Raw genomic sequence first — 20311 nt, forward strand, 5'->3', positions numbered from 1 at the left:
GCCAGGGCAGGTAGACACAGGACCAAATCCCTGAGCAAGACAGAGTGGACCATGTTTAGTCTGGGAAAGAAGGAGACAAAGAATGAACAAAGGAAGGAGACAAAAACACAGCTAGGAGGAGGAGGAGGCGTCAAAGAAGGGTTCTGGAGGAGGGGGCATTTGGGCTTCTTATTAAAGGGTGAGAGCATTTGGGCTTAGGGAATTGAGGAAGAGCATTCTAGGCAGAAGGCACAGAATGTGAAGAGTGAAAACAGGAGTGGGGTGGGAGGGATTTGAGAATGTTTGAAGGGGCGGGGTGGGAGAGGAGAGTGGGACCAGATTGCAGATTTCAAATTCCTGGCTGAGAAACTGCATCATTGTCCAAGGGCACCGGGGAGCCATGGGAGGGCTGCAAGCTGGTGAGGGGCAGGGTCAGCTCTGGGTGCAGAAGGATGCCTCTGGAACCCTGCAGGGAAAGGAATGAGGAGGGGAGGGCAAGAGGAAGGTTGTAGTGAGGGTCCAGGCAGGAGAGGATGAAGCCTGAGTGTCAGGACTGTGGGAATGAAGCGGAAAGGAAGCAGTAGAGAGAGACAGGAGGGATGGAGCTTGGAGACTGAGGGGCTGTGGGGGGTAGGTGTGCCTGTGGTCATGGGAATGAAAGATGTTCCCTGTCCCATAGGTTTGGAGTTGGCCACTGGAAATGGAGAAGGACAGCCTGCTAGGAAAGAAAGACATGAGGGTGCTGAAAGGGAGACAGGGCCACAGAGGAACTGAGGATGAAACTGGGTCTATTTAAGTGAGCACTGTTTTAATCGCCAATGACAAGAGACTCAAATGACTGAAGCAAAGGAGGGAATTAATTGGGTAAATGAAGGCTTCAGGCATGGCTGGATCTAGGTATCCCAATCATCATCAGGAATCTGCATCTTTGGTCTCTGTTCTCCTCATGTTGTCTTTGCTTTTGGGCTCATTCTCTCCCCATATAGTTATGAGAGCCCCCAGCAGCTCCAACCTAGACTCGACCAGCCCAGCAAGCTTAGCAGAAAAAGAAAGATCCTCTTTTATAACAGGTCCAGTAAAAGTGCAAGGCTGGACTCTATCCTATATAGATTTTTAAGCTCACTTCTGAAGAAATCACTCAGAAAATCAAGGCACTACTCCCTAGAAAGCAGAGAGCCTGTGCTTATCAAGTCAAGGCAGAGACCATCTTGAAGGGGAGAATAGAGTACTAGAGATAAAAGTGACAGGGACAGAGAGGGGAGGACAGACAGAATAACTAAGAAAGTCCTGCCTCTTCTCCCACACTTCCTGCTGCTGAGAGCTCTGCAGACACAAAGAAAGACATGCTTAAGGAACACCAGTGTGGCACAACCCCTTCACTCCTGCACCTGGGCCCAGGAGCCCCCAGACCGTCCACATCCACCCCTGGATCCAGGAATCTGGTTTCCCACTCCCTCCTCCCATTGACCCAGAGGTCTAGGATCCCAGCTCCCTCCTTCCTCAGACCCAGAGTTGGAGTTCCCAGCCCCTCCCCCTCCTTCTGGAGGTACCATGGCGACCAGGCCCCCTGTCCACCTTTCCCTCCCCCATACAGAATCCAGTTTCTGTTTGAATCTGGCCTGTGTCTAACCAGTTCCTGAGTGAGACAGGGATGATCGGAGGGCAAGTGGGACCAGAAAGGGGATGACAGAGGGCAGGGGAACCAGTTATGAGAGAAGAGAGGTGAAGAAAGATGGGGAAAGGAGACTGGGAAGAGACGGGGAGAGAAGTAGGGAGACAGAGAGAGGGTGGTAGGCTTGGAGAGAGGCAGAACACTATGAAGAGAAGGAGGGAAGGAGGGCTGGGGAAATGTTGGGGAAACTAGGGGAGAAGGAGACTGGGGGGTTGGAGGGAGGGAGGGGGAGAACAGTGGGGAGGAAGAGGGCAGAGAAATCAAGGGAAAGAGTAGAGGAGAGATGCAGAGAGATCAGGGGGAAAAGATGGGGAGAGAGGTGGAGAGGGACAGAGAGATGGGGAGAGAAGGAGGATGAGAGAGGGACAGAGCCAGAGAGAGGCAGAGAGTTGAGGAGACAGGGAAAAATGGAGAAAGAAACAGGAAAGTGGCAAAGAAGGAATCGGGGCACACAGGAATTGGAACTCACTGGGTTTCCAGAGGTTAGGGGGACCCAGATTCCTATGTGGCCTCAGCCTTCCAGTTCTTCCTTATTTTCCCCCCGGGGCTTTAGAGATGAGGAGGAGACAGCAGTGGGGGGAAGGAGCTGGGGTGGGTGGTCCAGTCAGGGCCCTTCTCCCCATCCTCCTGAGACATACCCCACCCACCTTCCCAGGATGCAGCAAGAGGTGGAGACCCTGTGCTCCTCCACCGTGGGCAACCCCAGCATGCACAGGGAGGCAGGTACTGAGCACTGTGTGTGTGTGTGTGTGTGTGTGTGTGTGTGTGTGTGTTGGGGAGAATGGGGGGGCCTTCACCCATGCCCCATATGGTAACCCTGGATTGTAGTGTGGCCTTAAGCTAGTCACTGGCCTACCAGAAAGCCACCCCAGACTCCGTCGTTGACCAGATTCATGGGCAACACCCTTTGGACTTCAAACTACATTTGTCATGAGCCTTTGCAGTTTCCTGGCCAGTGGTCTGGACCCAGAACTACATTTCCCATGAGCCTCTGGGGGACTTCACGACCCTTCTGAGGCTATTGTCTCCCTAGGTGCTCTGCCCTGGTCCCTCACACTCTCCTTTTCTCCCACACTGAGCTCAACAGCTTCCCCCAAAGTCACTCCTCCTCCCTCTTTCCCATCCTCAATGGTCCTACTATCAACCTGGTCACTGGGCTAGACCACCGGTACTGACCATCCCTTCCTATTTCCTCCCACAGCCATCAGTCTGAAGCCCCATCTTCCGGCCCATTCCCTGTGTCCTCTGCCTGTCTCTCCATCCCCAGAGCCCCAACTCAGGTCTTGTCCTCCTCCACATGGATGCTTTCTCTACCTAACTCCCGGTTCAGTTTTTCCCCCTAAGCCCATTCCCCACTTGGCTCCTGCAGGGTCTTTTGACCACCATTGCCGACCCTGCCTCTCCTCTGCTCACACCTCTCCTTCCTTCTTCATGACCTCCAGGATAGAGTCCCAACCCCTCAGCCTCAGACCCCGTGTGGTTGGCCACCAGCTGTCAACTTCAGCCTCACGTTCCAGGGCTCCCTACCTGCACTCTGCTTTAGCAGGGTCATTCATTTAACACTCAGTCAACATTCATTGAGTAGCATCTTGGTGAGGATGCATTCAGCTAGCATGCAATAGAAATTGGACTTGGTGTAGTATAAAGAATAGGAAGACCATTATCACCCAAACAGAAGCCCAGAAGTGGAGCATGGCTTGGGTTTGGTTGTCAGCAGCTCAGTGATATCACTGAGGACCAGATTCTATTTCACTTCCTTTAGGCCTGGGATGTGTGTCCTTTGCACACCAGCTTACTCACCACAAAACGGCTGCCACAGTCCCAGGTATCACTTGCCGAGGTCTTCATCTTAAAAACTCCCAAATTATCTGTCCTCACATCTTATTGGCCAGCACTCAGTCACCCACCCACTCTTGACTCAACCCCTGGCAAAAAAGATTATCATGATTACTTTTGTCAGCAGTTCTCAACTCTGGTCCTCACATCAGGTGAAAGGATTAAAAAAAAATCTATACCTACCCTCACCTCAGACCCAATTTAATCAGCATCTCTAGGATCTGGGTCCTTGCATCTGTATTTTCTGAATGCTTGCCAAGTGATTGCGATGAACAGTAAGGGTTGGAAGGCACTGGTTTAAACTGGATGGGATACCTTTGAGGAAATAAGATTGGTGAGGGTCCCTTGAGTTGCATGAGCAAAGGATGGACCCTTCTCAAACGGGGGAAGAAGGATGGGACTGGCTGAGTGGGGATCCTTTCTTGGTGTCTGTTACAAGAGCCTCTGTGCCAGGTGCTATGCCAGGCATAGCAAATGACCTCGTGGCAAAACGGACACCATTTCTGTCCTCAGATCTCTTTTATTTTTAGAAAAGATTTCATCTTTGTTTATTTATTTGAGAGAGAGAGAAGCAGACTCCCCACTGAGCAGGGAGGCTCCATCCCAGGACCCTGGGATCACTACCCGAGCCAAAGACAGATGCTTAACCAACTGAGCCACCCAGGCGTCCCTGTCCTCAGGTCTCTTTTAGGGTCTTTGAAGACCTCTTTTGGTGATCTCTGCCCCACATCATCTCTAACCTAGACTGAGGCACCCATCTGATAAATATAGTTTATGTAGAGCTTCAAAAAAGTTGAGTGGAACTGAGTTGACTGGTTGGCCAGTTTTGTAGATCAGTATTTCAGTTTTGTGCCTGGCTTTGTGGTACTTCAGAACTAGAAACATTTTTAACTTACTAGGATGCGAACTTTGGTGTCAGCCATCAGAAAGCCCGTGGGTCCCCAGTGTTTTTGCCTTTGGTGCCCGATTAGTGAAATGACCCAGCCTGTTCCCACACAGGGAGGGCAGACAGAGAGGGTGGACACCATCTCACAAATAATTAATAACCTACAAATGCAATAACCGTGCCTTAGTCTTGGGGCTGAAGGGAATTCTGAGAAGTTGTTGCAGATGACCATATTCTCTTTTGCTTAAAAACCTTAGTCCCTGGTGGTCCCTCTGCATAAACAACCTTTTCCCTGCCATTCCTTTTTTCTTTCTCTCTTTCTCTTCCTTCCTCCCTCTTCCTTCCTTCCTTCCTTCCTTCCTTCCTTCCTTCCTTCCTTTTCTTCTTTCTTTCTTTCTTCTTTCTTTGTTTCTCTCTCTCTCTCTTTTTTTCCTTTCAGTAGGCTCCATGACCTGAGCTGAGATCAAGAGTTGGACGCTCAACTGACTGAGCCACCCAGGCGACCCCTGCCATTTCTTTATTTGGCAAGCTCCTCCTTATTCTCTGGGTCTCCCTGTAGACATTACCTCCTCCAAGGAGCCTTCCCTGATTGCCCCTGGATTAGGCTTCGCCTTCACCTCATGACATCTCCGCTGTATATTCTATCGTCCTTTACAGTGACTGCTTCCCTCACCAGACTGGGAGCTCCTGGCAAGCAGGGCAGTTGGTCTAGACAGAGTGGGGTAAGAGGCAGCAGACTGGGGAGATTGAGAACACAGAGTCTAGATCCAGATGCTTAGATTTTTATCCTGATTCTGTCACTTAAGGCTGTGTCACCTTGGGCAAGTCCCGTGATCTCTCTATGCTTCTGTTTCATCATTTGTTAAATTGCACTATTTCAGCAAGCTGTCGTAAGGATGCAATGGAAAACACTTTTGAAAGTGATTGGCTTTTTATTTTATTTTATTTTTAAAGTAAGCTCTACGCCCAGTGTGAGGCTTGAACTCACAATCCCGAGATGAAGAATTAGATGATCTACCAACTAAGCCAGCCAGGTGCCCCAGGGGTTTGGCTTTTTAAAAGGGATTGTAGGGGTGCCTGGGTGGCTCAGTGGGTTAAAGCCTCTGCCCTCTGCTCAGGTCATGATCTCAGGGTCCTGGGATAGAGCTCTGCATTGGGCTCTCTGCTCAGCAGGGAGCCTGCTTCCCTTCCTCTCTCTCTGCCTGCCCCTCTGCCTGCTTGTGATCTCTGTCAAATAAATAAGTAAATCTTTAAAAAATAATAAAAGGGCTTGTAAACCTATAGTTATTATTATCATTATGTGGACAGATGTGGGGAGGTTATTGTGTTGGAGAGATGTAGGGCAAGCCAGTATAGCTGGAAGAAAATGATTAGAGAGGTCAACAGGGGTCACGACCACACACAGGGCAGGTACTTCTCCAGGAGATCTTGTTAAAATGCAGATTCTGATTCCGTAGGTCTGGGAAATACCGTGTTTCTTTCGTTTTTGTTTCAATTTGTTTTCCAAGTTGCATACATAAAACAAAGAGATCGTAAATATATTTCAATCAGTTTTGACACATGCCTAGGTTCATCTCACCCAAAGCACTGTGAAACATAGACTATCCCCATTATACCAGTTCCCTCACATCCAAATGCTGTGTTTCAAACAAGGTACTGCTCCCCAGATCACACACTGAGGAGCGAGTCCCCACCTCAGGGAGGACTGTACCCTGAAGGCAAGAGGAAGCCACTGGTGGTTTGCAAGCATGGGGTGTTGCGATGGAGTGATCAACCCAGCTGCCCTGTGGACACAGATGGAGAGGTGGGAGGATGGGGACGGGAGCAGGGGGCTTACTATGGTACAAGCTCAGTCAAAGACCACCAGGATCATAGCTGTGACATAGCTGTGTGCTGGAGACAGGCTCTTGTGAGCCGACTGTTAAATTTTGCAAGCTGGTTGTTATAACTGTGGGGAGCATGGAATTGGTCATGGTGGGAGTACTGACAGAATGAAAACTGGCAAAGGCTACAGTGGGTGTCGTGTGTGCGCACGTGGGCACATGTAAGAGAGAGACAGAGACAGAGTGATATTAATTAGACATTTACCAGCACACCCCTAAGTTTACCGACTTGTACTGAAGGAGTCCGTAACACATGGAACGTCTTAGTAGGAGGGTGTTAGGGAGGACTTATTATTATGGGAGCTGCTGGGTTAGGTGACTTTGGGAGAATTCAGGGGAGCAGGCTTTGCTCTGGATCGGATGCTGGCAGGAAGTGGAGGCAAGGCTATGACGCAGGAGAGATGAATGGAGCAAACATTGTGGGTGGGGAAGAAGCAGCATCAGCTCCAAACCAAGAGGAGGATGTTTGGTCATTTCATGGTTTGGACGGTGTTCATGTTGTGTGGTGCTGAGACGTAACTCCGCTCTTATTTTTATCTTGGTCTATCATGGTCACAGAGTGGCCTTGGCTGACGTGGGTGGTCTGTGAGATTGTTTATGTCCGACATAAACAGCCCTGGCTGTTGAGGGCTGCTTTCCTCTTTGTTCATTTGCTGTAACAAAGAGACACCCCCACACATGATGGCATGAAGAAGAGAGTGTATTTCTCTCATGGGACGGGAGGCAGGTGGTCTGGATTGGTGGGACATCTCAGCCCCATGAGATGACTCAGGGACCCAGATTCCCTCCATATTGTGGCTCTAGCACGGCTGAAGCTGGCTTGTTGCTACATCCATTCCAGTACAAGGGAAGGGGAAACAAGTCAAAGACAAGCAACAGACTTTTAAACAAATGACTCCCAAGTTTCACCCCTCACTCCCCTAACACAGTTGGTGAGAACTCCGTCACATGGCCACACACAGCTGCAAGGGATGCTGGGAACCCTTATGTCTAGCCCGATGGCTGGTCAGACTCTTAAGACTGTAGAGGAGGGGCAAAACGGGTTATATGGGACAACTAGCAGTTGGCCATTAAGAGAGACCCTTTAGTCAATGGAGGAGTTGCCTAGAGCGGCTCAGATTTGGCAGCTGTTATCAGACTAGCTGCAATCAGGAGGCCGTTTCTGAGAGTGCTGGGAAAACCACACACTGGATTCAAAGGCTGCCGCCGGGCTGGGGTGACTGGAATAGGAAGCAAAATGCCTGGCAAGCCCCTTCCTCTTCCTCCAGCCTTCGCGCGCGCCCCCTACAGGCAGAGCCTAGCAGGAACCCAGCTGTTGCAGCGGCGGAAACCGGGCGGTTGGGGTGGCGGGGAGAGTTGGTAGAGTCCCTGCCCTGGGATCAGAGTGGGTGCAGAAGGGAGTTGTTTGGAGCTGAGAGGCAATAGCTTAGTAGGTGGCATAATAGCTATTCGGGGTGGCATGGACAACCCTTCGTGATGCCCATTTAGGCCAAAAAATGTCTGAGGAGTGCTCAGGACTGCTGACATTGAGTTCTTCATCCCCAGGAGCCCTCCTTGTGGACCTAGAGACCCCAGAGGAGACGCCAACCCGGAGCCTGGGCAGGCCTGTCAAATCCTCGTGAGTGGCCCCTGGCCCCAATGCTTCTGATCTCAGCTCCTCTGAGTGCAATGTCAGCAACCCCTGACCTCGGAGGTCCCTGCCCGCTCGCTCTCTCCCCAGAAGGCAGTACCTGCGCCAGGTCATTGCAGAATACGAGGCGCTGGACCGAGAGCTCCCGTGCATCCGGAAGTTCCCCACACCCCCTGCTGCCCAGCCTCTCTGTCTGTGCATGGAGACCTCAGTGAGTGGCCTCGCCCCTGCCCCTGCCCCTGGGACCCCAGGCCCCGAGTTTCTGCACAGTTTCACTGGGAGGATAGAAAGAGAACTGGCTCAGAAATGAGGTGGACAAGGCTTAAATCTAAACTCGGAGGCTTACCAGCTGTGGGCTTGGCACCAGGTTTTAGGTTGCTAAAAATTGATTATGAATTTGTCAAGGGATCAATCATCATATTTATCACTGCTGATCCCAGAGAGGCAAAGAGAAGGGGAGGAAAAGGGGCAGAGAAGGGCAGAGATCAAAAGACGGAGAGCAGGGAGACTGAGGACACAGGGAGTCCTACCATGAAATCCGTCTACCATGAAATTCTGTAAAGTTTGCAAATGTAGCAAAGACTCAAGATAAAGCCCCTGTTTTTGGAGATTCAGTGTCCAAATCTGTTGGTAATCCCTACCATCAGTCAGAGAGGAGGTATCTAGTAGGTTCTTACTGGTAAATTAAAACCTTAATGGGATGCTTCCATGCACCAGGCACAGGACCCAGATGCACTCCCTCAGCCCATCTGTGTGACTTTAGCCCAACAGAGATTGTTGTCCTTGTCTTCCTTGTGGCTCTGAACAAGAGACCCCGCCTCCCCCACACATACACCCACAGCTTCCCTTCCTGGAGATGACCAGTTTCATGATTTCATCCTAGTTCATCAGCAATTTTATATGCTATGACCATAGTATATCACCTTCAACATGGTAATCTCATGCTGAAAATGTGGTTAGTGGTCAGTGTAATGGCAAGAAGTCACAACCCCTATGATCCCTATTATTATTATTATTATTATTTTACAACGGAATATTCCTTAAAATGCTAATAGGAACATAAAAGGAAAAGTGTACAACCTTAATCCTTGCAGGATCTTCGAGAGTTGCTAATAGCCTGCCATCCAGCGCAGATTGCTGGAAAATTTTTGGTAAAGTTGGCCAAATTGGTAAATCATTTAAGCCACCTGTTCATTGGCAAATCGGCTCCTTGAGAATTGCTTTTTGGAGAATGACCTAGAAGGACAGGTAGATGCTTTTCTACCTCAGAGATACCTGTGCTCCCCGCTTTGACTACAGCGACGGGCTCCTGAGATGGAGTGTGAGTCTTGCCTCGCAAGTGCCACCTGAGATTCTGGCAGGTCCTGCAAGTGGGTCTAAGGTAGGGGCTTAGGAACCGGGACTGAACCTGACTGTCTCGTGCTGACGTTCTCTTGACTCCTCCAGCCAGAGGAGGACCTTACCCACCTAGAGGTATTGGAGGCTCTGGAGGCCGAGTTACCCGGCGCCATGGAGAGCGGGCGCGTGAGCAGCATCCGCTTTGAAAATATGAATGTCATTTGTGGAACTGCGGGGCGCCGGGACAGGTGAGCCTGCGGCGGGGTCGCGGTCCCGAAGGAACGAGAGAGGCGTGGCAGGAGTGGGAGTGAGGGGTGTGGCCTACTGAGGGCGGTGGGGAGGGGCCGAGGCGCTGAGTGGGCGGGGCCGGGAAGGGAAGACTGTGTGGTCTGGAGAAGGGCCTGATGGGTGCAAGGGCGGGACGATGGGGCTGAGAGTGAAGTGAAGCGGGAAGGGGCTCGAGCCGAGAGTGAGAGCAGTGAAGGGGGAGGGCCAGGTGAGATCTGAGAGAAGGCGGGACCTGGAGTGAGGAAATGGACGTTGAGTGACCTGGACAGGTAACACCGAGGTGTGGGGTCGGAGCCTGGACCCATCACATTGAGGGAGTGGGGACCAGGAGAGATCTAGAGGGTCAGAGGCCTGGAGTGTCTAGCTGGGGGCGAGGCCAGGAGAAACCTAAATCTGGGGACAGGCCTGAGAGACACACTGAAGGGGCCCCGGCCCTGGAACGGCGGTTTGAAGAGATGGAGTCTCGACAGACCACAATTGGGGGACAGGACCAGGCTGAGAGAAGACGAGACCTAGAATGACCCGCGTAAGGATCGAAGTACGGGTTGACTTCGGCGAGACGGCAGGGCTGCTGAGGGCTTTAGGGACAGCGCAACGAGCTGAGCAACCGCAGTGGGTAAACGAACGGGGAGCGACCAGGCAGGGACCCTCCGACAATCAAAGGCGGGGCTGGGACCACCAGCGATTCCTTTCGGTCTCCGCCCCGTCCCTGTCCTCTTGGCCCCGCCCCCTCGCAGGTGGCTCATCACGGTCACTGACTTCCAGACTCGCTCGCGTCTGCTGCGCTCCGGAATCCGCCTCCGCGGGAACGCACACCCGCTGGTGCGCCAAGACGAGCTGCTGCTGGCGGATTACCGCCTGCACCTGCGCCGCTCCCTTGTCCGGCGGCGCATGCTCGAGGCCCTAGGGGCGGAGCCGACCGAGGAAGACTAACATTTAGGGGGCGGGCCCCGGCTGCGCGTGCACACCGCCCCGCGGGCTCGGGCGACCCACCCGGAACCCCCGAGGGAAGGGGGCGTTGCCTCCCCAGGAAGGAGGCGGGGCCGGCTCGAGGGGGTGGATACTGTGAGTTTAATTATAAAGAATGACCTGGTACAAAAGCCATTTCTTTCTGCAAAATTTTGGTGGGGAGTCAGGGGGAGGGAGGTGATGGGGGGTAGGGATGAACCCCCATAATATAATCCCGCCTCCCTCATCTTCCCCCAGTCCCTGCAAATGGACGCCTGGGTCCCAATCCCTTGAAGGATGAACTGAGGCTTGCGAGAGGGAAGACCCGGGCGCCGGGGCTTTCAATCCATGCGGATCCGTCTCAGCGAGAACCAGACGTCCTCATCCGCCCCCCTCCTCTTTTCTCCCACCCCCCTTGGAAGACAATTCTCGGGCTTTTATTTCAGGTTTTTTTTTTTCTGGATTTTTTTTTTGTGTGTGTGTTCTAGGTTTTGTTTTTTTTTTTTGTATTTTCTTTTGTTATTGTTCCTCTTTTTGCTTTATCCTCTCCGCCCCGCGCTGCCCCCATCCAGTCCCTTCCCCCTCCCACCCCGACCTCCTCCCCCCCCCACCCCCTACACCCTCCCCAACCCCGCGGCACCCATCCAAAATGAACAAGCCCTTGATAGACGGGTGCCGCGCAGGCCCCCTGCGGGCGGGGGGCATCCGACAAGGGGGAGGGGGCGGGTAGGGGCCCAGCATGACCTCTGCCCCCCTCCTTGCTACCCCTCCCCCCTCCCACGACCCTCCCACAAGGTTCCCCGCAGATCCCTGACGTGGTGAGGGGAGAGGGCTGCAAGCACCCTCCCCCCCCCATGGACGGAGCGCCCCCCCCTCGGGGGTAGGGGGCAGCAGAGAGGGAATGGGCTTGGGGAAAGGAGGGGGAGCTCCCTTCTTTGGCAGCTGAACATGGGGGGGACCTGAGGGCGATGCCCTCCCCCCCTTTACCCACAGTAGTAGAGGGGGCTTCCCAGGGGAAGGGGTGGCTTAAAATTCCCAAGCCCCAGGAATAAAGGAAGTGGGGAAGCGTGCAGGAAGGGAACAGCCATGCTGGAGGGAGGAGGAGTTCCTTGGAGAAAAGGTTTGGAGGGGGAAGGATCTTCGTGCAAAATGGATGGAGAGATGGTCTAGGAAGAGTGAGAGGAGGGGGAATGTGCAAGAGGTCACAGACTGGAGCAGGGAGAAGAGGAAGCGTGGAGGCACGGTGAGCAAGAGGGGAGTGTGCATAGGGTCTTCTCTTGCCAGGAGAAAGGAGTATCCAAGAGGTGAGAAAACAGGCAGGGTAAGAATGTCCGGAAGAGGTGTTCCTCCACAGGCACAAAACAAGGATGCTAGGAAAAGAAACGACAGTACAGCCCAAGTGTGTGTGGAAGGAGACAAGTGTGCAAAAGGAGAGAGACGGTTGAGTTCCCCCCAGGGAGACTGAAACAGTCCGGGAGCCAACAGGAACAAGGAGAGATTCAAGAATGAGTGTGCAGCAAAGCCACGGTGTGCAGAAGCATTAGAGAAGGAACGTGGCTTCAAGAGAGCGGCGGAAGAGCTGGGGAGGACAAGTGCGCAAGAGTTGAGTGTGCGAGAAAGCTCAAAAAAGAGCTGAGAATGAAGCAGGATACACATCTGGAAAAGAAGGGTGCACAGGAGTGGGAACCTGGCAAAGAGGAAGGGAATGAGAGAGAAGCAGTTCCTGGGAGGCAGGTGTGCAAGATGTGGGAGATGTGATGGTGTGAGGAGGGGAGGAGCAGGGAAGGGCATGGGAGTGTCACTGTGAGAGGGAGATGCATGGAGAGTCAGAACGTGGGGCTTTGAGAACAAGAAGGGGAAATGCTTAAAGACGATGGGCACAAGCGTGTCAGGAGCCGTGCATGAGATAGTAAGTGCACAAGAACTGAGTCAAGGCAGGTGTGTTCCACAGAATAAATACGTGTGCACAGAGTTTGTGAGTGGGTAGGGAAAAGGGTGTCCCAAGTGTGTCTGCAGCAAGGGTTTAGAGATTTTCAGGAGTGAGGTGTGTAAAGGAAGATACCAAGGGAAGAGTACGCAGGCAAGAGTTTGAGACAGGAAGGGTACGGAATGTGGAAGAAGAAATGCAATGTGTGCTAGGGAAACGGGGTGTTTGAGCGCTGAGAGGGCCTCGCGAGCCAGAAGCGAAGGCGGAGTGTGCAAGACAGCGAGAGGGCAAATTTGTGCAAAATTGTAGCCCAGGGAGAGGAGAGGCAAGCAGGCGTGCAAAGGAGCGTGCAAGAGGCTGGGGCGGTGTGTGTGTGGGGGGGAAGCGGCGGCTGCTGTATGTGCTGGGGAGAGGGGAAGGTGGGGAGAGCCCAGGGGCCTGGGGGGGGGGGAAGGGTTGTTAGAGGGGCGGCAGGTGGTGGAATCTGAGGGCACCCCCTTCCCCTGTGGCCGGGGACAACCCGCATCCAATCAGGCTCAGGGCTGACCCTCTATGGCTCTGTCTGTTCCCCCCTCCCCAGAACCGACCCTTCCCTCCTCCTCCATCCCCCTCTGTGATTTCCTCCATCACCCCCCCCCTTTGCTCCCTGCTTCACACACAGTCTTGTGTCAGCTGCCCCCTCCTGTGAGGTGCAAATGTCTGGCTGGGATCAGGCCACCTGGTGACCTCCGGCCTTGGGAGAGGAGGGCAGGGCGCAGTTCTAGCAGAGTCCCTGGCCCAGGGGGAGAGAATGACGGTCAGGGGTCAGAGGTCAAGAGGCCAGAAGGCCCAGGGGTTCTGTGGACGGGCTGGTCCGTCCAGGCCAGCCATCACCTCTCCAGGAAAAATTTGAGAGCCCGGTCGATGTTCATGCGGTGGCCCACCCTGGTCACACCCAGATCGACGTAATCCTCCTTGGTCAAGGCAGGCAGATGGGAGCCATCGATCTCGTGGTCCAGGAACTGCGCCCGGTGCTCAGCCAACCCCAGCCACTCGAGCCAATCAGCCACATCGAACTTGGTCCAGAACCCCAGAGGCTTAGCGCCGAAGGGCTTGTCCGGGGGGCAGCGAAAGCAGGCGGGTTGGTGAGAGGGAGCGGGAGGCCCCTGACAAGGCCCCGCCAAGCCCCCCAGACATCCCGGGGTGTGGTGGCACAAAGACAGGGGCGAAAGGATCAGCCGAACCTCCGGCCCCTCCGGTTGGGGAGCTGCGGATGTCAAAGAGGCCCGGGTACAGGGGTCCGGAAGGCAGGATGGGCAGGGACGAGGGCCTGGGCGCAGGGCTGACCTTGTGCTCCGAGGCGGGCAGCAGTGAGGGGCTGGGGGCCCGGCGGAGCAGAGGAGGCCGCATCTCGAACTCCACGCCCTGGAGGTGGCGGGTGGACGTGGAGGAGGAGGCTGAGGGTGAGGTGGCCCCCGACGCGGCAGCAGCTGAAGGGGGGACCCCGCTTCCTGTGGGGAGTGGCGGCAGAGGTGGTTTGGGCCAGTTCTGAAACAGGCTGCTGATGGGTTTGGAGAGGAGCGAGGACTGGGAGTCTTCAGAGAGTCTGGAAGGTGACAAAGGGGCAAGGGTGGAGGAAGGGGGTTTGGAGGGCAATGGCGGGGGTGAGAAAGAGGCAGAGGTTGAGACGTAGGGAGAGAAGAGACACAGGAGCGGGGGTAGAGAAGTGGAGGAGAGAGATGGGAAGAGATGGAGCGAGGGGGTGAGACAGATGTCAGGACAGAAATGAAGGGAGAGAAGAACGAGAGGACAGGGAGAGGGTGACAGTCAAGAGAGATGAAAGAAAAAGAGACATTAAGTGATAATAATAATAATCGCCACCACTTACTGATGCTCACGTGTGCCAGGCATTGTTCTAAGTGCTTTACATATCGCATCTCAGTGTATACCCCATGACAGCCCTGATGCAGGTTACTATTATTATCAGCAGCAGCACAGAGAGGTTAAGTAACTTGCCTAAGGACACACAGCCAGGAAGTGGCAGAGCCCAGTTATATGGCACCAAAGTCTGAGCTCTTAACCACTACTCTATACTGCCTATCGGGTTATGGCCAGTCACAGCAGAGTGGAAGACAGGGAGACGGTGAGAGAGGAACAAAAAGAGGGTGAGCGTTCAGGGGAGAGAGATGGCAGGGGATAGGGGACAGAGAGAGAGAGAGGGAGAGAGATGAGGAGAGGGAGATGAAAGAGAGAAGAAACAAGGGGAGAAAAAGGTTCCCCTCATCCCTTTAGCTCCTTCAGAACAGTCCTGCCTCAGGACCTTTGAACGGGCTGTTACCTTGGCCTAGCTCACTTCCTCCATGTAGCCATGGGTTCTGCTCCCTCCCTTCCTTCAGCTTCTGCTCATCTTGCTAGTTTATGGCAAGGCATTTTCTGACCATCCCCATCCCTGCCTCGTTAGACTATGAGCTCTGTGAGGGCAGGGCCTTGCCTGTCCTGTCCCGTACGGTGTCCCTGTCACTCCACAGGGCACCCAGTGCACAGTAGGTGCTAAAGCAATAGCGGCGCATCTCGCCTACATTAAGCATCCTCTCCTGCACCCAGAATACTTAGAAATAATCAGCCGGTTGCCCTAAGATCTCAAAGGCTTGAGAAAACCACATTCAGACATCACCATAAGGACATCAGACCCTCAAAGTTAGAGTGAGCTCTGCAGAAGGCCAAGGGCAAGGGGATTAAGAGACCTCTCCTCACTCTCTCCGTGTGCCTGAATCAGAAATGTGACTCTGCTTGCCCTAAGACTAGAAGGTCTTGAATGAGCTCAAACTTTGTGGCAATCCTGGCTAAGCTAGCTGCTTTAGGAAACTTCTTCACTATCCTGTATTTTTCCTTCTACACTTGTTGGGCCTTGGTAAGAGGCCCCTCCCCTCCCCCAACTCCTGTTACAAAAGAAGCCCACATTTAATCCTCTCGAAATCCCTTTCAGTGGGTCCAATGCTGTCCACCTTCTACAGAGAGGTGGGTTCCTTTGCCTGAGGTCTCCCAGTTAGAAGTCCCGGGCTGAGACCAAAGCCCAAGAGGCTGGGCTCCAGGCCCACACACCAAACCACTACGCCCTAGAGCCTCTTAATCTTGAGCCACATTGGGTTCAAGGGACTTGATTTCAGGGACTGTCAGAAATGACAACCCACATCCCATTATGAACAAAAAAGTTATCAACAAAGGAGATTGGAGCACAACTTGCCGATGTCTGTTTCCTTGGTGGGTTGTCATGGTGATGGGAAGAGACCACAAAAGCTACTGAGCTAAAGCATTTGGGAAAGCATGCTTCTGAGGACGGACTCCTGCAAGCCAGCCCCGTTTCTGTTTTCTTTCTACCACCTGGGACCCTCCAAGGATGCAACTATGGGGTGGGTAGACTCTGGTACCCACAGCATTGGCCCCTGTGTCCTCCGTCACCACCCACCCACCCCGGCTCACCTCTGCCGCTGCAGGGAAGAGGTCCTCTCAGGGACGTAGCTGGATCCCCCGTGGTGACTGTCCCCGCTTCCCCCGCTGCCTCCCCGGGCCCAGGGCAGGGCGCCACCAGCTGCCGAGGAGCCCCCAAATTGTTGAAGCTTGGAGCTGAGTTCACTGATGATGCTGGCTTTTACTGTGGCCAAGGCTGAGGCCTGAGGCTGGGCCAGGGGCCCGGGCAGGGGTGGTGGCGGTGGGCCCGGGCCCTCCTCCCAGGGTAGCAGCTTCCGAGGCAAAGAGGAGGCTGATGGCAAGGGCACTGGTGGGCCTTCCGGCTCTATCGCCACTGGACCCCCAGCCATACCCGCCGTTGAGGGTCCCGTGCAACCGCTCAGGGCCAGCAGCCCATCTGTCCCAGCCCCCGTCACAGAGACAGTGGGGCTGGTGGGAGTGACAGGGTCCCGGAGTCCCCCACTGGGGCCAGGCCTCAGGCCTCCACTGGTCCCCAGAGCCCGGCCCCGAAGCTTAGAAGGAGTCATGAGCTGCGGGGGATACGGTGGGCCAGGAGTCCCACTCCCCCCGAAGGCCTGGCCGTCCAGGTAGGCCACATATGTGTCCAGAAGCTCTGGCCCACTGGCCACACTGGCCCCACCGCCTCCACCACCACCTCCGGCAGGGCCACCGCCTTCCGCAGAAAGGCTGCTCAGTGTGGACGCGCTGCTGATGGTCTCCAGCGGGTGGTCGCTGCTGCTCCTACTGTCTACCTCCTCGATTCCCGAATCTGTGCCTGGCGGTGGGTCCGGGCCAGGCTGTGGCGCTGGGGGAGCAGGAGCAGCTGGGGCCGGTGGCCCTGGTGGAGGGGGGTCCCCAGGAGCCACGGGGGCCCCCTGGGTCAGTGTGGCCACCTCACTGTCATAGGAAGTCAGGCTGGATGCTGTGGAGTCCAGGGTGGGAGGTGCAGCGGCGACAGCAGGTGGTGGCACTGGGGGCAATGGGGTGGTTGGGGTGGGTGGGTCCGGCAGCGGATGGGGGGGCCCGGGTGTGAGGGGCGACTCTGGCTTCTCGAAGCTGTTGGAGAACTCCAGAGGCGGAGGCAGCGGTTCCACAAAGAGGAATTCGCCATCTTCCACATCCACCGAGGGAGCAGGGGGCGGCAAGACCAGCAGGGGAAGCCCGTTTTCTTCAGTGCCCCGCGGGGAGGTCGGCGAGGGCGGTACGGACCGGCGCGGGCTGGGCGGTGGAACCCCCGGCCCGTCTTCCGAGGGGGGTCCCCTTCCCCCCGCCCCACTGGCTCTGGGCTGGCAGTTCTCAAGGAACCGCACGTGCAGGGGCAGCCGCTCGGGCTCCTCAGGGGCTCCCGACCTCCACCCCTTGCTCACCCCGGGATGCGGGGGCGGGGGCTCTGGCCCCAGCTGCAGGAGGAGGGGCCCGACCCCGGGAGCTGTGGGGGGCAAGCGGTGCAGCAAGGAGCGTCGGGCAGCTGGAGGGCTGGCCGGAAGGGACTTCTCCTGACTGCCCAGCCCTGCACGGTACCCCAGCTCCCGGCGGGCGGGGTCCGGTGGTGAGGCCCCCCAGAGACGCAGCACCGGCTCATGGTGGGCGTGGGGCGAGTGGTGGTGTGGGGTGGGCGGCGGGGCCTCATAGCGGGGCGATGGGGGCCTTGGAGGGGGCTGCGGGGGCCCACCACCCTCCGAGGACTCCTTCAGCGCCCGCTCTCGGGCGGCCAGGGCTAGCCCGAGAGGGGAGGCGGGGTCCAGGGCCTTGCCCGTCAGCGGGTGGACCAGGGGCCGGGGCGGCAGGAAGCTGGTGAAGGCGCTGCTGCCCCCGCTGCCCCCGTAGGCGCGGCTGCTGGCCGCGTAAGCCCCGTAGCCACCGCCACTCCCCGCGCCCGCAGACTCCAGCCGCAGATAGGGCTCGGCGGAGAACATGCCTTCATCGATGGACTTCGAGTGGCGCAGCCGGGGACCCGGGGGCGCCCCTGGGCCCAGCCCGCTGTCGCCGCCATCCTCGTCCCCCGCGTCGGTGGAGAGGAAGAGCGTGGACCGCCGGCGGGCTTCGTTCTGCCAGCCCCCTTCCCTCCGGGCCGCCCCCACCAGGGCCGCCCCGAACTGGCTGGTGAAATCCAGGGTGGCCGGGCCGCTGGGCGAGGTGGGGGTGGGCACGGGCGAGGGGGACGGCGGCACCGGCGACATGGCCGGGGCGGGGCTCGGCGCCGAGGAGCCTCCCGCGCTGCCGCTGCCGCCGCCGCCGCCGCCGCCCCCCCGCAGCCTCGGGCTGGGTTGGGGGCTCGGCCTCGGTGCTGCTGCCCTGGCTGCTGCGGCCGCTGCTACTGGTGGACGGAGCCTTGATGATGATGGTGGGGATGGGGATGGAGTTCTTCTCCGAGGGGGCGGCCGCGGCGGGCGGCGGCTGCGGGGACGCCGGAGACGTGGGCGAGGCGGCGGCAGGGAGGCCGCCTCCCTTCTGAGGCTCGCCTTCGACTTTGGTCTGCTTGACCAGGGGCCCCTTGCGCCCGCGGCCCGAGCGGGCTGGCACGTACATGGCCGCGCTGGCCGCCCGGGGGGGCAGCTGGAAGTAGCGCAGGGCCGGGGCCTGGGAGGAGCTGATGCCTCCGCCCCCGCTGCCGTGGTGCGACGGGGACGGGGCCCCCGGGGTGGGGCTGGGCCCGCCGCCCCTCCAGCCGCGCAGGCTGGGCTGGGGCCCCAGAGCCAGTCGGGGTGGGGGGTCGTCGGGGGAGCCGCCCGTCTCCATCTCGGGAGGATGAGGGGGGTGGGCGTGGTGGTGGTGAGGCTGGGGGGGCGGGGCGTGATGGTGGTGGTGGTGGGGTGGGTGGTGGTGGGCGGGGGGCAGGGGTCCGCTGTGGTACAGGCTTTTCTCACGGCTCCCTACACGCGTGTCGGGAAGGGAGGGTCCATCAAAGGATGCAGGGGAAGAGGACGGGAGGGGGCCACCCGAACTGGGGTTGAAGGGCCCTCCCCTGGGGGATGGAGTGAGGCGGCCGGAGGAGGAGGGGGCTGGAGGTGTGCTGTAGGGGGGCTCGGGTGGGGACGTGGTGGGCGGTGGGGGGATGTCCTCCGAGCCAGGCACAGACAGGCTGCGGCTGAACTTCATGGCTGGGGGTGCTAGGTACGGTCTATCATCTTCTGCAGCCCCTGGGGAAGATACAGTGGATCCAGGAGTGGGGGGAGGGGGTCTCCCTCCTCCCCTATACCATAGTACTACAATATTAATGCAACAACAACAATAATATGACGCCACTGAGTATCTACTAAGAACCTCACACGAACTAGTCCAGAGTTCCCCAGCTGTGGTAAATCGGCTTGATGTCACAGGCTGTGCGTTGCACAAAGCAACCGGCAGGGGGAGCAAGGGGGAGGCGGGGCGATATTCAGCTGCACTTCCTCCTCAAGCCAGAAGGGGGCGCCGTTTTCTAATTCCCGCAAAGACACAGCCTATGCTAGTGGTGGCTTGGGGGAAGCAAAAATGGCTGGAGCCCGGGACAGATGCCATGTTTAGGTGCATAGTCACAGATTTCTCTTCATGCATACGCGGAAATAAAATGTAATTAGCACATAAAGCCTGTGCTTTCACAGACGGAGCTGGTTAGGACGAGGCTAACGTTTACGAGAGAGATCCAATTTATGGGTAAGCAATGCTGGGTGGCTTTACAGGTAGTTGAGATGAGATAAAGGAGATACAGGTAGACCTCACAGATGCAAGACTCACTGGTAGACTTTGGACGCTGGAAGTGGGAGAAAAACTAGACCCAGTCACGAAAGGACTTGGAGTGGATGGGAAGAACGAAGTCTTCTGCCTACTTATCACTGTCAGGGCTCAGTCTTTGACCCTCTTCTCTCCACTGACTACTCTCTCTCCTTTGGCAATCTCAAGCGACATGCTGCTTCATTCACTAGGTCTCTGCTGAAGATGCCCACATCTGTTCTGGGGCTCAGTCCTCTCCCCTGAGCTCCAGGCTCCTATATCCAAATGCCATATCCATTTAATTGGATGTCTCACTGGCATCTGAAACTTAGCAGGCCCCCAGTTGTGCTCCTGATCTCCTCCCACCCCATAGTCTCCCCCTTCTGAACAAACAGTGGATCAGTCCTACCTCAGGACCTTTGTCTTGGCTGTTCTCACTCCCTGTAACACCTTACCGCCATATATCCACATCGCTCTCCCCCTTCATTTCCACGTTTTGGCTCATATCTGCCTCCCAGGACTCATCTCCCTTATTCTACTCTGCTTCCCACCCCACTAGAACTTACCACTGCCAACATACTATATAATTGTCTTGTTTCTTATCATTATAATCTATTGTCTGTCTTCCCCTGCTGGAAGGCAAGCTCCATGAGGGCAGGACCCTTTCCTCTGTTTTGTTCACTGACATATCCCCAGCAGTCTAGGACGTAGGGTGGATACCCAGGAAACATTTGTAGAATGCATCCATGCATGAACGAAGTCAGGTATAAGAGAGAAGAAAGTAGGT

General features: G+C 56.1%; 2 protein-coding genes across 4 annotated transcripts in view; one reads left to right on the top strand and one right to left on the bottom strand.

Moving 5' to 3' along the window:
* The first annotated feature begins 1396 nt into the window (after positions 1-1396).
* Positions 1397-10599, top strand: CUNH19orf81 (chromosome unknown C19orf81 homolog). 3 transcript variants are annotated; one of them, XM_032839350.1, is made up of 6 exons: positions 1397-1641; positions 2307-2374; positions 7802-7874; positions 7977-8097; positions 9333-9472; positions 10250-10599. In XM_032839350.1, the coding sequence occupies exons 1-6, from the start codon at positions 1631-1633 to the stop codon at positions 10443-10445; spliced, it is 609 nt and encodes a 202-aa protein (XP_032695241.1). In that variant the 5' UTR covers positions 1397-1630; the 3' UTR covers positions 10446-10599. The 3 variants fall into 3 exon arrangements, with proteins under 3 accessions (XP_032695241.1, XP_032695240.1, XP_032695239.1); XM_032839349.1 differs by having other exon boundaries at positions 1398-1701; XM_032839348.1 differs by lacking the exon at positions 1397-1641 and having other exon boundaries at positions 2021-2374.
* A 2408-nt stretch (positions 10600-13007) lies between these two features.
* SHANK1 (SH3 and multiple ankyrin repeat domains 1) overlaps positions 13008-20311 on the bottom strand; it is a 41094-nt gene continuing 33790 nt past the window's right edge. The window contains 4 exon segments of the mRNA XM_032839351.1: positions 13008-13490; positions 13492-13972; positions 15847-18080; positions 18082-18974. Coding sequence (XP_032695242.1) covers positions 13257-13490; positions 13492-13972; positions 15847-18080; positions 18082-18974 — 3842 coding nt within the window. The 3' untranslated portion in view covers positions 13008-13256.

Source organism: Lontra canadensis, unplaced genomic scaffold, assembly GCF_010015895.1.
Source record: "Lontra canadensis isolate GAN:19392208 unplaced genomic scaffold, GSC_riverotter_1.0 scaffold107, whole genome shotgun sequence".
Lineage (NCBI taxonomy): Eukaryota > Metazoa > Chordata > Mammalia > Carnivora > Mustelidae > Lontra > Lontra canadensis.